The sequence below is a fragment of the Callorhinchus milii genome, unplaced genomic scaffold, assembly GCF_018977255.1.
Source record: "Callorhinchus milii isolate IMCB2004 unplaced genomic scaffold, IMCB_Cmil_1.0 Scaffold12, whole genome shotgun sequence".
NCBI classification, from domain to species: Eukaryota; Metazoa; Chordata; class Chondrichthyes; order Chimaeriformes; family Callorhinchidae; genus Callorhinchus; species Callorhinchus milii.
Genome location: NW_024704753.1, coordinates 1753127 through 1763861, shown reverse-complemented (window position 1 = coordinate 1763861; position 10735 = coordinate 1753127). Strand labels below are relative to the sequence as shown.

The 10735-nt window shown below is 53.2% G+C and overlaps 1 protein-coding gene across 1 annotated transcript in view; it reads left to right on the top strand.

Moving 5' to 3' along the window:
• The first annotated feature begins 5721 nt into the window (after positions 1 to 5721).
• LOC103185067 (FYVE, RhoGEF and PH domain-containing protein 3) overlaps positions 5722 to 10735 on the top strand; it is a 60330-nt gene continuing 55316 nt past the window's right edge. Inside the window, exon 1 of the mRNA XM_042339681.1 lies at positions 5722 to 5836. Coding sequence (XP_042195615.1) covers positions 5722 to 5836 — 115 coding nt within the window. The remainder of the gene's footprint in view (positions 5837 to 10735) is intronic.

The window sequence follows — 10735 nt, the reverse complement described above, 5'->3', positions numbered from 1 at the left end:
ACACCAACTGGACGGTCACTGAATTCGAGCAAAATTTGCCTTTTCTAATGAGATGTGCTGTGACTTTATCGCAAGCGTGCAGTCATTTTTCTTCCCCACCTTTCATCGACGCCCTCCAGATATTCCAAGGCAAAGACTAGATTGCTGTCACAAGGGCAACCCAAGAAAAAGGGAAATTGTGGGGGGAAGGAGCGGTGGAAAATAGCCATTTAAGTTGACGCAACATCCAAATGACGATTAAATAATTACTCCCTCGCAGCCAAGGGAACGTTTTAAAGGGCAATATCATGAGCCGGGTACACACGTGGACGTGTTTTTCTCGAGTAGTAATAATAAATCCTATCTTTTAATCATTTGTGTGGAATTTAAGGTTATTAATCATCTAACGGCACAGCCATTTCACAAACTGCCCCGAGCCTTTCACCACATTCCTTGCGATTGAGCGCTTCAGGTACATAGCCAATGTCTAAGTAGGTCTGAAGACTTCCTTATATAACCGTGTTATTCGCTACCGATTACCCTCGGAAAAGCTCCGAGGTTAAACCCTGGAATCGCAAGCAAACTTGACACACGGACACAAACGCACGCAAACCACTCCAAAGCTGACCTGAATACATTTCATTTAGAAAGGTCTCGGCAAAGCACAGTGCTTTGGCACGTTCCTAGTTTTGATGGAAACAGTCGTGCAAACCAGAGCAGTGCACGAGTTATACGTTGCGCGAGGAATTACGGTTTATCTACCGAATATTTCACAAGTTTCAAATATTGCCTGCGACTTGCTGCGCTGCAGTGTAATTGTCTGCCGCCTTTCGCCCACAAAATGCACAGTCGATCTGCTTTGCAATATATTCTGATAAGCGCTTTGAGACGTCTGAACGACGCGATAAGGCGCTGTATCGGATGCAAGGATTATTGTTAGTATTAGTTCAGTCTTTTCACCTCCTGTCCAGCTGGAGAAATCGATTGGTAAAGTTCAGCGGGAGACAGGGATTTGGTAGCTTACAAAGGGCAGGTAAATAGAATTAAAAGATCTGTGTTCATTGATTAAGTAGCGGAGCTTGATGTGCTGTTTGGCCTCCTGTGTCATATAACCTTGAAGAGCCATGAGTTTGCAAAGGGATTTTTCTCCATCCCCCCCCCCCGCCCCCCCCCCCACCCAATCGACCAGGTCTATAAACTCGCTGACAATCAGAAAATCTCATCCTTAGGTCTTCTCTAACCTGTACCAGTGCGTCAAGAGTGCAGAGTGAATAAGAGCATTGATTTCACGTCACACCTTAAAAGAATTATATTCGAATGCTATTGCGATTTCTTTTGTTGAAAATAATAGAGCGTGCAAACCAAACCCCGTCCTTATTGGGACAATCTTTGACTCCATTCACGCCGCCACTCCTGTCTATTTGAATGAGTTTTCCCTTTCAAAGACGAGTGATCTTTATCAAAAGCATTAGCTTCTCCCGTGGAGCAGTTGATTACTTTTGACGCACAGAGAAATTGCAAACCTGAGTTGCATTTCTGAGTAGCGTTATCTAAAATCTTTGTTATAAGCCCATCGCTTCCTTTCTCTCCCCCCACCAGCCCCCCAAACTCTGATCTTCGGCTGCGTTCTGCATCACTACACGCTCCAGAAGACGCTCGACAACGACGACAACTTGCATTCATGACCCGCCTTCCACCCAGGTTAGCGACTGGGGACGTGAGCCGAAGATTTGTACATTCCTTTCTGTCTATCCCAAGAAGGCATCGCTTCAGTAAATTGTTTTGAACAATATGTATTAGTTGTTCTCTCTTCTTGAAGAAAAAAATTCACTCCCAAAATTTTGCCTTCAACAATAAAGGTAACTAACTCGCAAGGACAAATCATTGGGCGTCTAATACCGACATGAGGATGGTTCCCAACCCAAGCATTCAACCAAATCGTCAGCATCGGCTCAATTACACAACAGTCTCTTAGACACAAAGTACATTAACACTGTGCGTTACAGAGGCACAGCTCTGCTCGGTTGAATTTGTGCTCCGAGGCCTTATAATGCAAATCAGATATACGTTGCCAAGTTTTCCCATCGCTCCCTGGTGAGCTGTAGAATTATTTATTTTGACGCAGTAGCAGCAAAAAAAAAAAAGACGCAGGACTGGTTACACTGTTAAATGACCCGGGTGGGGGGCGCTGGATTACTACTCCGTGTCTCTGGCCCACTGTCAGGCTCTCTCGTCGGTAGATTTAAAGTGAGGCAGAGAAACCTTGCGGAACCTACGTTTCCCGACGGACAATGGACGATCCAACTGCTAACTCCCCAGGAAGAGGAGGAGGCCATTCAGCCCCTCGAGCCTGTTCCGCCATTCCATTAGAACACGGCCGATCTGTACCTCAACTCCCGTCTTTGCTCCATATCCCTCGATACCTGACCTAACAAATGTCCATCCACCTCGGTCTGGAAAATTGGAGCCCCAGTCATAGGCCTCTGTAACCTCTCCTGCGCGTGAATTCCAGCCTATATACACATGTATTGTGTCTACGAGTCAGAAGGTTGTGGGTTCAAACCCCAACGTAAGGATCTCATCTCACGTAGTCTAAGCTGACGCTCCAGTGCAGCGCTGGGGGGAGTGGGGGGGTGGGGGGGTGTTGCGTTGTCGGAGGTGCCGTCCTTCGGATGAGATGTTAAACCGAGGTCCTGTCTGCCTGTTCAGGTGGGAGTTAAAGATCCCACGACGCTGTTCGAAAAGAGAAAGGAGTTTTTTCTCTCACTGTGTCCCGGCCAACAATCCCCTCAAATAAAATTGGTCACTCGCTCCGTGGCTGTTTGTGGGACACTCCTGTACGCAATTGTGCTGCCGCGTTTCGCCCGTAAAAATACACAGTCACTCCATTTCACAGTGAAGCACTTTGATGCATTCTTCTGACATGTGGGGTGGGGGGTGGGGGGGGGGGGAGTGATGGGCCATGATTGCTGGTGAGTGAGTTTGTGTCTGTGAGTGAATGAGTGAGTTGGGGGTAAGTAAGTCAGAGCGTGAGGGGAGTGTGTGTATCTTTGTGTGTGTGTGTGTCCAAGTGTGCGTCGAGGGGGGTAGAGAGTGAATACGTTTGTGCGTGAGTGTGTGCATCAGTGTGGAGTGAGTGAGTGAGTGTATCAGTGTGGGTGTGTTGGGGGCAGTGTGAGTGTGTATCTCAGTGTGAGTGTGTGTATCAGTGTGAGTGTGTTGGGGCAGTGTGAGTGTGTGTATCAGTGTGAGTGTGTTGGGGCAGTGTGAGTGTGTGTATCAGTGTGAGTGTGTTGGGGGCAGTGTGAGTGTGTATCTCAGTGTGAGTGTGTGTATCAGTGTGAGTGTGTTGGGGGCAGTGTGAGTGTGTGTATCAGTGTGAGTGTGAGTATGTTGGTGTGAATGTTTATAGGGGGCAGTGTGGAGTGAGTGAATCAGTGAGGAGTGTGTTGGGGGCGGTGTGAGTATCTCAGTGTATGTGTGTGTATCAGTGTGAGTGTGTGCAGGGGGCAGTAGGGAGTGAGTGTATCTGTGAGTGTGTGCAGGGGGCAGTAGGGAGTGAGTGTATCAGTGTGAGTGTGTGCAGGGGGCAGTAGGGAGTGAGTGTATCAGTGTGAGTGTGTGCAGGGGGCAGTAGGGAGTGAGTGTATCAGTGTGAGTGTGTGTGTGAGTGTGTGCAGGGAGCAGTGTGTGTGAGTGAGTGTGTGCAGGGGGCAGTGTGGAGTGAGTGAGTGAGTGTGTGCAGGGAGCGGTGTGTTGGTGCGTGAGTGTGTGTGAGTGAGTGAGTGTATCAGTGTATGAGTAAGTGTGTGAGTGAGTGTGTGTGAGTGTGTGAGTGAGTGTGTGGAGGGGGCAGTGTGTGGGTGGGTGAGTGTATCAATGAGTGTGTGTGGGTGAGTGACTGTGTGAGTGAGTGACTGTGTGTGTGAGTGAGTGACTCTGTGAGTGAGTGAGTGAGTGAGTGAGTGAGTGAGTGAGTGAGTGAGTGAGTGAGTGACTGTGTGAGTGAGTGAGTGACTGTGTGAGTGGGGACTGTGTGATTGAGTGAGTGAGTGACTGAGTGAGTGACTGTGTGAGTGAGTGAGTGACTGTGTGAGTGAGTGACTGAGTGAGTGACTGTGTGACTGTGTGAGTGAGTGACTGAGTGAGTGAGTGACTGTGTGAGTGACTGTGTGAGTGAGTGAGTGATTGTGAGTGAGTGAGTGACTGTGTGAGTGACTGACTGTGTGAGTGAGTGAGTGACTGTGTGAGTGAGTGACTGTGTGAGTGACTGAGTGACTGTGTGAGTTAGTGACTGTGTTGTCGGGGAGTGAGAGACGCTGTCGCTGACGCTCACACAGAGTGGCGCTGCTGCTCCCGAGCAGTGAGAGGGGAGTGAGGGGGAGAGTGAGAGGAGGGGGAGAGGGGGAGTGAGGGGGAGAGTGAGAGGAGGGGGAGAGGGGGAGTGAGGGGGAGAGTGAGAGGAGGGGGAGAGGGGGAGTGAGGGGGAGAGTGAGAGGAGGGGGAGAGGGGGAGTGAGGGGGAGAGGGAGAGTGAGAGGAGGGGGAGAGGAGGAGAGAGGGGGAGTGAGGGGAGAGTGAGAGGGGAGAGGGGGAGTGAGGGGGAGGGGGAGAGGAGGGGAGAGGGGGAGTGAGGGGGAGAGTGAGAGGGGGAGTGAGGGGGAGAGGAGGGGAGTGAGGGGGAGGGGGAGAGGAGGGGAGAGTGAGGGGGAGGGGAGAGGGAGGGGAGAGGGGGAGTGAGGGGGAGGGGAGAGGAGGGGAGAGGGGGAGTGAGGGGGAGAGGGGGGGAGAGGGGGAGTGAGGGGAGAGGGGGGAGAGGGGGAGTGAGAGGGGGAGAGGGGGAGTGAGGGGGAGGGGAGAGGAGGGGAGAGGGGGAGTGAGGGGGAGGGGGGGAGGAGGGGAGAGGGGGAGAGGAGGGGAGAGGGGGAGTGAGGGGAGGAGGAGGGAGAGGGGGAGTGAGGGGAGGGGAGGAGGGGAGAGGGGAGAGGAGGGGAGAGGGGGAGTGAGGGGGAGTGAGGAGGAGGGGAGAGGGGGAGAGGAGGAGGGGAGAGGGGGAGGAGGGGAGGGGGAGGAGGGGAGGAGGGGGAGGGGAGAGGAGGGAGAGGGGGAGTGAGGGGGAGGGGGGGAGGAGGGGAGAGGGGGAGTGAGGAGGAGGGGAGAGGGGGGAGTGAGGGGAGGAGGGGAGGGGAGTGAGGGGGAGGGGGAGAGGAAGGGAGAGGGGGGAGTGAGGGGGAGGAGGGGAGAGGGGGAGTGAGGAGGAGGGGAGAGGGGGGAGTGAGGGGGAGGAGGGGAGAGGGGGAGGAGGGGGAGTGAGTGAGGGGAGGGGGAGAGGAGGGGGAGTGAGGGGGAGAGGAGGGGGGAGTGAGGAGGAGGGAGAGGGGGAGTGAGGGGGAGGAGGGGAGAGGGGGAGTGAGGGGAGAGTGAGAGGAGGGGGAGAGGGGGAGTGAGGGGGAGGGGGAGAGGGGGGAGTGAGGGGGGAGGAGGAGGGAGGGGGGGAGGGGGAGTGAGGGGGAGAGTGAGAGGGGAGAGGGGGAGTGAGGGGGAGGGGAGAGGGGGGGAGGGGAGGAGAGGGGAGTGAGGGGGAGGAGGAGGGGAGAGGGGGAGGAGGGGGAGTGAGGGGGAGAGTGAGAGGAGGGGAGAGGGGGAGTGAGGGGAGGGGGAGAGGGGGAGTGAGGGGGGAGGAGGAGGGGAGAGGGGGAGAGCGGCTCTGTCTCTCTCTCTCTCACTCCCACTCCCGGTGCGGATGGCGGTGGACCGCGCGGCTCTGGTGCGCGGCTTCTCCCCCTCTCTCAGTGCGGCCCCGGACAGCCCGGGGGGGGGGGGCACCGGGGGACCACCAGCGGCAGCACCGGGACCCGGTAAGTCTGGGGGGGGGGGGGAGGCACTGCCCCACAGGCACACACACTGCCCCACAGACACACACACACACACACACACACAGAGACGTAAAGAGAAGGGCGATAGAGAGAGGGAGAGGGGGAGAGACAGAGAGACCTAAAGGGAAGAGGGGAGAGACAGAGAGAGAGACATAAAGAGAAGAGAGAGAGAGGGGGAGACAGACACCCACACACAGAGGGTTAGAGACAGAGAGATGGAGACAGACACACACACCCACACACAGAGGGTTAGAGACAGAGAGATGGAGACAGACACCCACACACACAGAGGGTTAGAGACAGAGAGATGGAGACAGACACCCACACACAGAGGGTTAGAGACAGAGAGATGGAGACAGACACACACACAGAGGGTTAGAGACAGAGAGATGGAGACAGACACCCACACACACACACAGAGGGGTACACAGAGCTCCAGAGACACACAGCGAGAGAGGGAGAGAGAGAGACACACACACACACACACACACACAGGGGGAAAAGGGAGAGGGGAGAGACCTAGAGAAAGAGAGATGGAGAGAGAGATCCACACACACAGAGGGGTAGAGACAGAGAGATGGAGAGAGACACACACACACAGAGGGTTAGAGACAGAGAGAAGGAGAGAGAGACACACACACACAGAGGGGTAGAGACAGAGAGATGGAGAGAGACACACACACACAGGGGTAGAGACAGAGAGATGGAGAGAGAGACAACAGACACAGGGATAGAGACATTGATGGAGAGAGTCACACACACACACACACAGGGATAGAGACATTGATGGAGAGAGTCACACACACACACACACACACACACACACAGGGATAGAGACAGAGAGATGAAGAGAGAGAGACACACACACAGAGGGGTAGAGACAGAGAGATGGAGAGAGAGACACACACACACAGGGGGGTAGAGACAGAGAGATGGAGAGAGAGAGACACACACAGGGGGTAGAGACAGAGAGATGGAGAGAGAGAGAGACACACAGGGGGGTAGAGACAGAGAGAAGGAGAGAGAGACACATACACACACACACAGGGATAGAGATGGAGAGAGACACATACACACAGGGGGGTAGAGACAGAGAGATGGAGAGAGAGAGAGACACACACAGAGGGGGGTAGAGACAGAGAGATGGAGAGAGAGAGCGACAGACACAGAGGGGAGAGGGAGAGAGAGAAGCCGGGGAGACAGATAGGGGAGAGATTGAGACGAGGCATCATCCGACCCGTCTTAAGCAGTAACTTCGCAACCACTGCCTTCCGATCCCCGTCCCAGACCTGTGTGTGACCCGTGTTTCTCTTCCACCGCGTCTTCAGCTCCTCTCTCGACCCTCTACCCCCTCCTCGCTCTCCCTCCCCTCACCCTGACCATTCCCCCCCCCACCCCCCCCCCCTCCCCCCCAATGCTCGGGTCCCGACCCAACTGCCCAGCGCCTCGGGACGTCCTCCCGACGTGAAAGGCGCTCCATGAATGCAATCTTGTTGTTGTTGTTGTTGTTGTAGCTGCGGTTGCGTGTGCGCGTCATGCAAAGGGAATGCTGTGTGCTGTTGAGAGCCGAAATAACCCTCACGACAGTGCGCGTAGCTCTCTCTCTCTGCACGTGCGGAGGGAAGCGAAGCACTCCAGAGGGCCCCCCCCCCCCCCTCCTCGGAAAGGTCCAACGTTAGTCCGGGAGGAGCAGCGCAACCTGATTTCCTGTGCGTTTGTGTCTTTTCTCAGCGCGTCAGGTTTTTCTATCACTTACAGCCGGGTTTTGTGCCCCCAAAAAAGGGGGGGACGTGAAATCCCTTTCGCCCCACGTGATAAACACCTTCCCTTTGACCCCCACTTGACTTTTTTTTCCCCCAAAAGGAGCAAAAAAAAACCCTTTAAGGTTTAATTTCCGTCGAGCGTTGTCGAACCGCCGGCCGGCCGGTCGGTCGGTCGGATGGACAGCGGTCAGAACCTCGACCGTGCCCGCGGTCACCACCGCCTTTCCCCCCAGCTCGAGACGCTACCCTGGGTGAGGGGGGGGCCCATGTAAATGCAAGTCGCTGCGGTATTGGGGGCACGAACGTGTCAAGCTGCCAGGATGGATAGTTTTGGTACAGAGCCGGGGGTGTACATCCGCCTGTCCTTAGTGCCCTCCAGCCGCGTCGAGCCTTTTGAGAGATGACCGCCTGACGCCACGGGCAAATATACCTAAATAGTTGTCGTTTTATTCAAAAGTGTCTTTTTTTTCGCCAAAAAACACACGTTTCGCTGATTTTTATTTATTTAGTGACTCGAAGAAACAGTGCTTCTTTACGTTTATGGCATAACCCATAAACCCCCCCTCCCAACAAATATTTATCTGCTTGAATAGAGTTAAACTCTTGCTAACCCGTCACTCTCAGGGAAAAGGGGTTCAGCGACGAGTTATCAGGGAACGTGTATTAAATACATGAATAAACGCGGCCGGGATTTGTGACAACGCAATGACTTCGGTGGCGGTGACACGTTCAGTCGGTGTCGGTGTCGAGATATCGGGAGCTTTCTATAAAATATTTTACATATAAATCATTCAATGTTTACGTACACAATATTTACTTAACTGCATTTTATTTTTACCTCGGAATAATCCTTGCATGTGACACCACGCAATACCAAGTGACACTTGTATAGCGCCTTTCGCGTTGGGAGGACATCCCAAAGGCGCTGAAAGTAGCGCCTTATCACGTGGCTGAGAGGCGTCTCAAAACTCTTCACGGAATATGTACCGTATGTTTGGCCGAAGTTTTTTTTTTATCAGCCAAGTGAGAATTGGGAGCCAGGGGTCAAAATACACCGTTAATCAGTTTCAACTGTGGTACATTTCCTAATCTGCTATGGATTTCCAGCCCTTATTTCAGATTTTCTCTCCCTCTCTCCCCCTCTCTCTCTCTCTCTCTCTCTCTCTCTCTCCGTGTCCGCAGAACAGAAAAGATAAGCACACAGCCTGGCTCTTTGCTGTGCTGTCAGCGCCTTGGGACGTCCTCCCGACTTGAAAGGCGCTGTACAAATGTAATCTTGTTGTTGTTGCTGCTGTTGCCTCAGAAAGCTGTGGGTTCACAAGCTCCAGGTCAGGGCTTTGAGTTCTCGGTCCAGACTAATAATAATCCTTGCATTTAATGTTGCATCTCTTCACTTCGTCGAGGCATCGCAAAGCGCTTCACAGGGTAGACTGCAAAGCGCATTGACTGCGTATTTTGTGGGCGAAACGCGGCAGCCAATTGCGCACAGCAGCGTCCCCACAAACAGCCGCGGAGCGAGTGACCAATTTTATTTTGGGGGACCGTCACCACGAGCTCTTTAACATCCGCCTGAACAAGCAAGACCTCGGTTTAACGTCTCCTCCGAATCAATGTCCAGCAAACAGCGTTGCACGTTCGCAGGGTCCGGGTCGGCTCAGTCACTTACCCTGACGTTCTGGAGTCCTGAGAAGCACTGCTTGAGGTGTGGGACCATACGTTGTTCCAGAGCCAAGGTTTCGCTCCATTCGCTGAAAGGAGCAGTCGGTGTGAAGTGCCCTCTGTTGTTAAATGCTGCGCTTGCAGAGTTCTGATGAAGCTCGAATTCATTTCAAGTCACCCATTTTTTTTCTCTTGGCGATCTCTTGATCTGGGGCCAATTCAAGCGGATAATGAGCATCACCGCATCTGACGTAGGTGCATAAACGGCAAGCACCGGCGGAATCTAAACGAGGGAAACCCAATCCTGGAATTTATCCTTTCCATCCCTTCCACCCACCTCCCCACCCCCCACCCCCCAACACCCCCCCACACATACACAGATATATAAACTGACACTGCAGCCCTCAATTAGAAAGGAGCAACAGACAGTAACATGTTGGCCATAATAATAATAATAATAATCCTTGCATTTGATATAGCACCTTTTCACCTCTTCGCGACGTCTCAAAGCGCTTCGCAGAATGGACTGCAAAGTGAAGTGACTGAGTATTTGTGGGGGAAACACGGCAGCCATTTGTGGTAGTGGGAAAGCCAAGAGAAAGGCATTGAAGTTCACGGGTTTGTGGAAGAACTGCTTTGGATCATCAATCTTTGGCGGTTGTGAAAGTAAAGTGGCATTTTCTCGAGGGAAGGAACTGTACGTTTCTTGCGGTGGGTGTGGGTTAAATAAAGGGAAACTGGGAGGGTCAAAGCACGCAGCAGGTTTGTGCTCGCTGAGTGAAGGTGGGGGGTGCGAGGGGGCAGAGGAGTGGGGTACGAGCAGGTCAGAGAGGCAAGGAACGGGGTTAGGGTGTGAAGGGACATCACAGGTTTAGACCATTCAGAACCAAGTGTAATAATAATGAATAATAATCCTTTTTTTTGGAGAGATTATTACCCCCGGAAAGCGATCCGCCAATCGACTAACAACCGGGTTCCAACTTACTGCTGAGTAACCAGAATAATAAGTGCGTGGAGTAAGGAAACTTACCTAAAGTTTCCCCGTACCAAGGAATTGAACCCAGGTCCTCTCGCTTGCGAGGCGAGTGCTCTAACCACAGGGCTCTTTAAACATATACTGGACATACGGAATAGTGAGGGATGCTGATTCCCTCTCCCCTGCCCCCCCCCCCACCCCTCCCACCACTCCCTCTTTGTCTGCCATCTGCCTTTTAATTTTACTGGAAAGGAAACACTTGTATTTTGATAACCTTATCACGTCTCAAAGTGCTGCACAGTAATTACTGTCAAGTGTGGTTAGCTGATTTTTGTAGGAGAATGCAGCAATCATTTTTCGACGAACTGTGGGTCGCCTCAAGAGCCATGAGGCGAAGGAACCTCAATTTAATGTCCCCACCGAAAGGACGGACAATGCAAACTTCCTCATTCCCCCCCCCCCCACCCACCCTCCCCCACCACC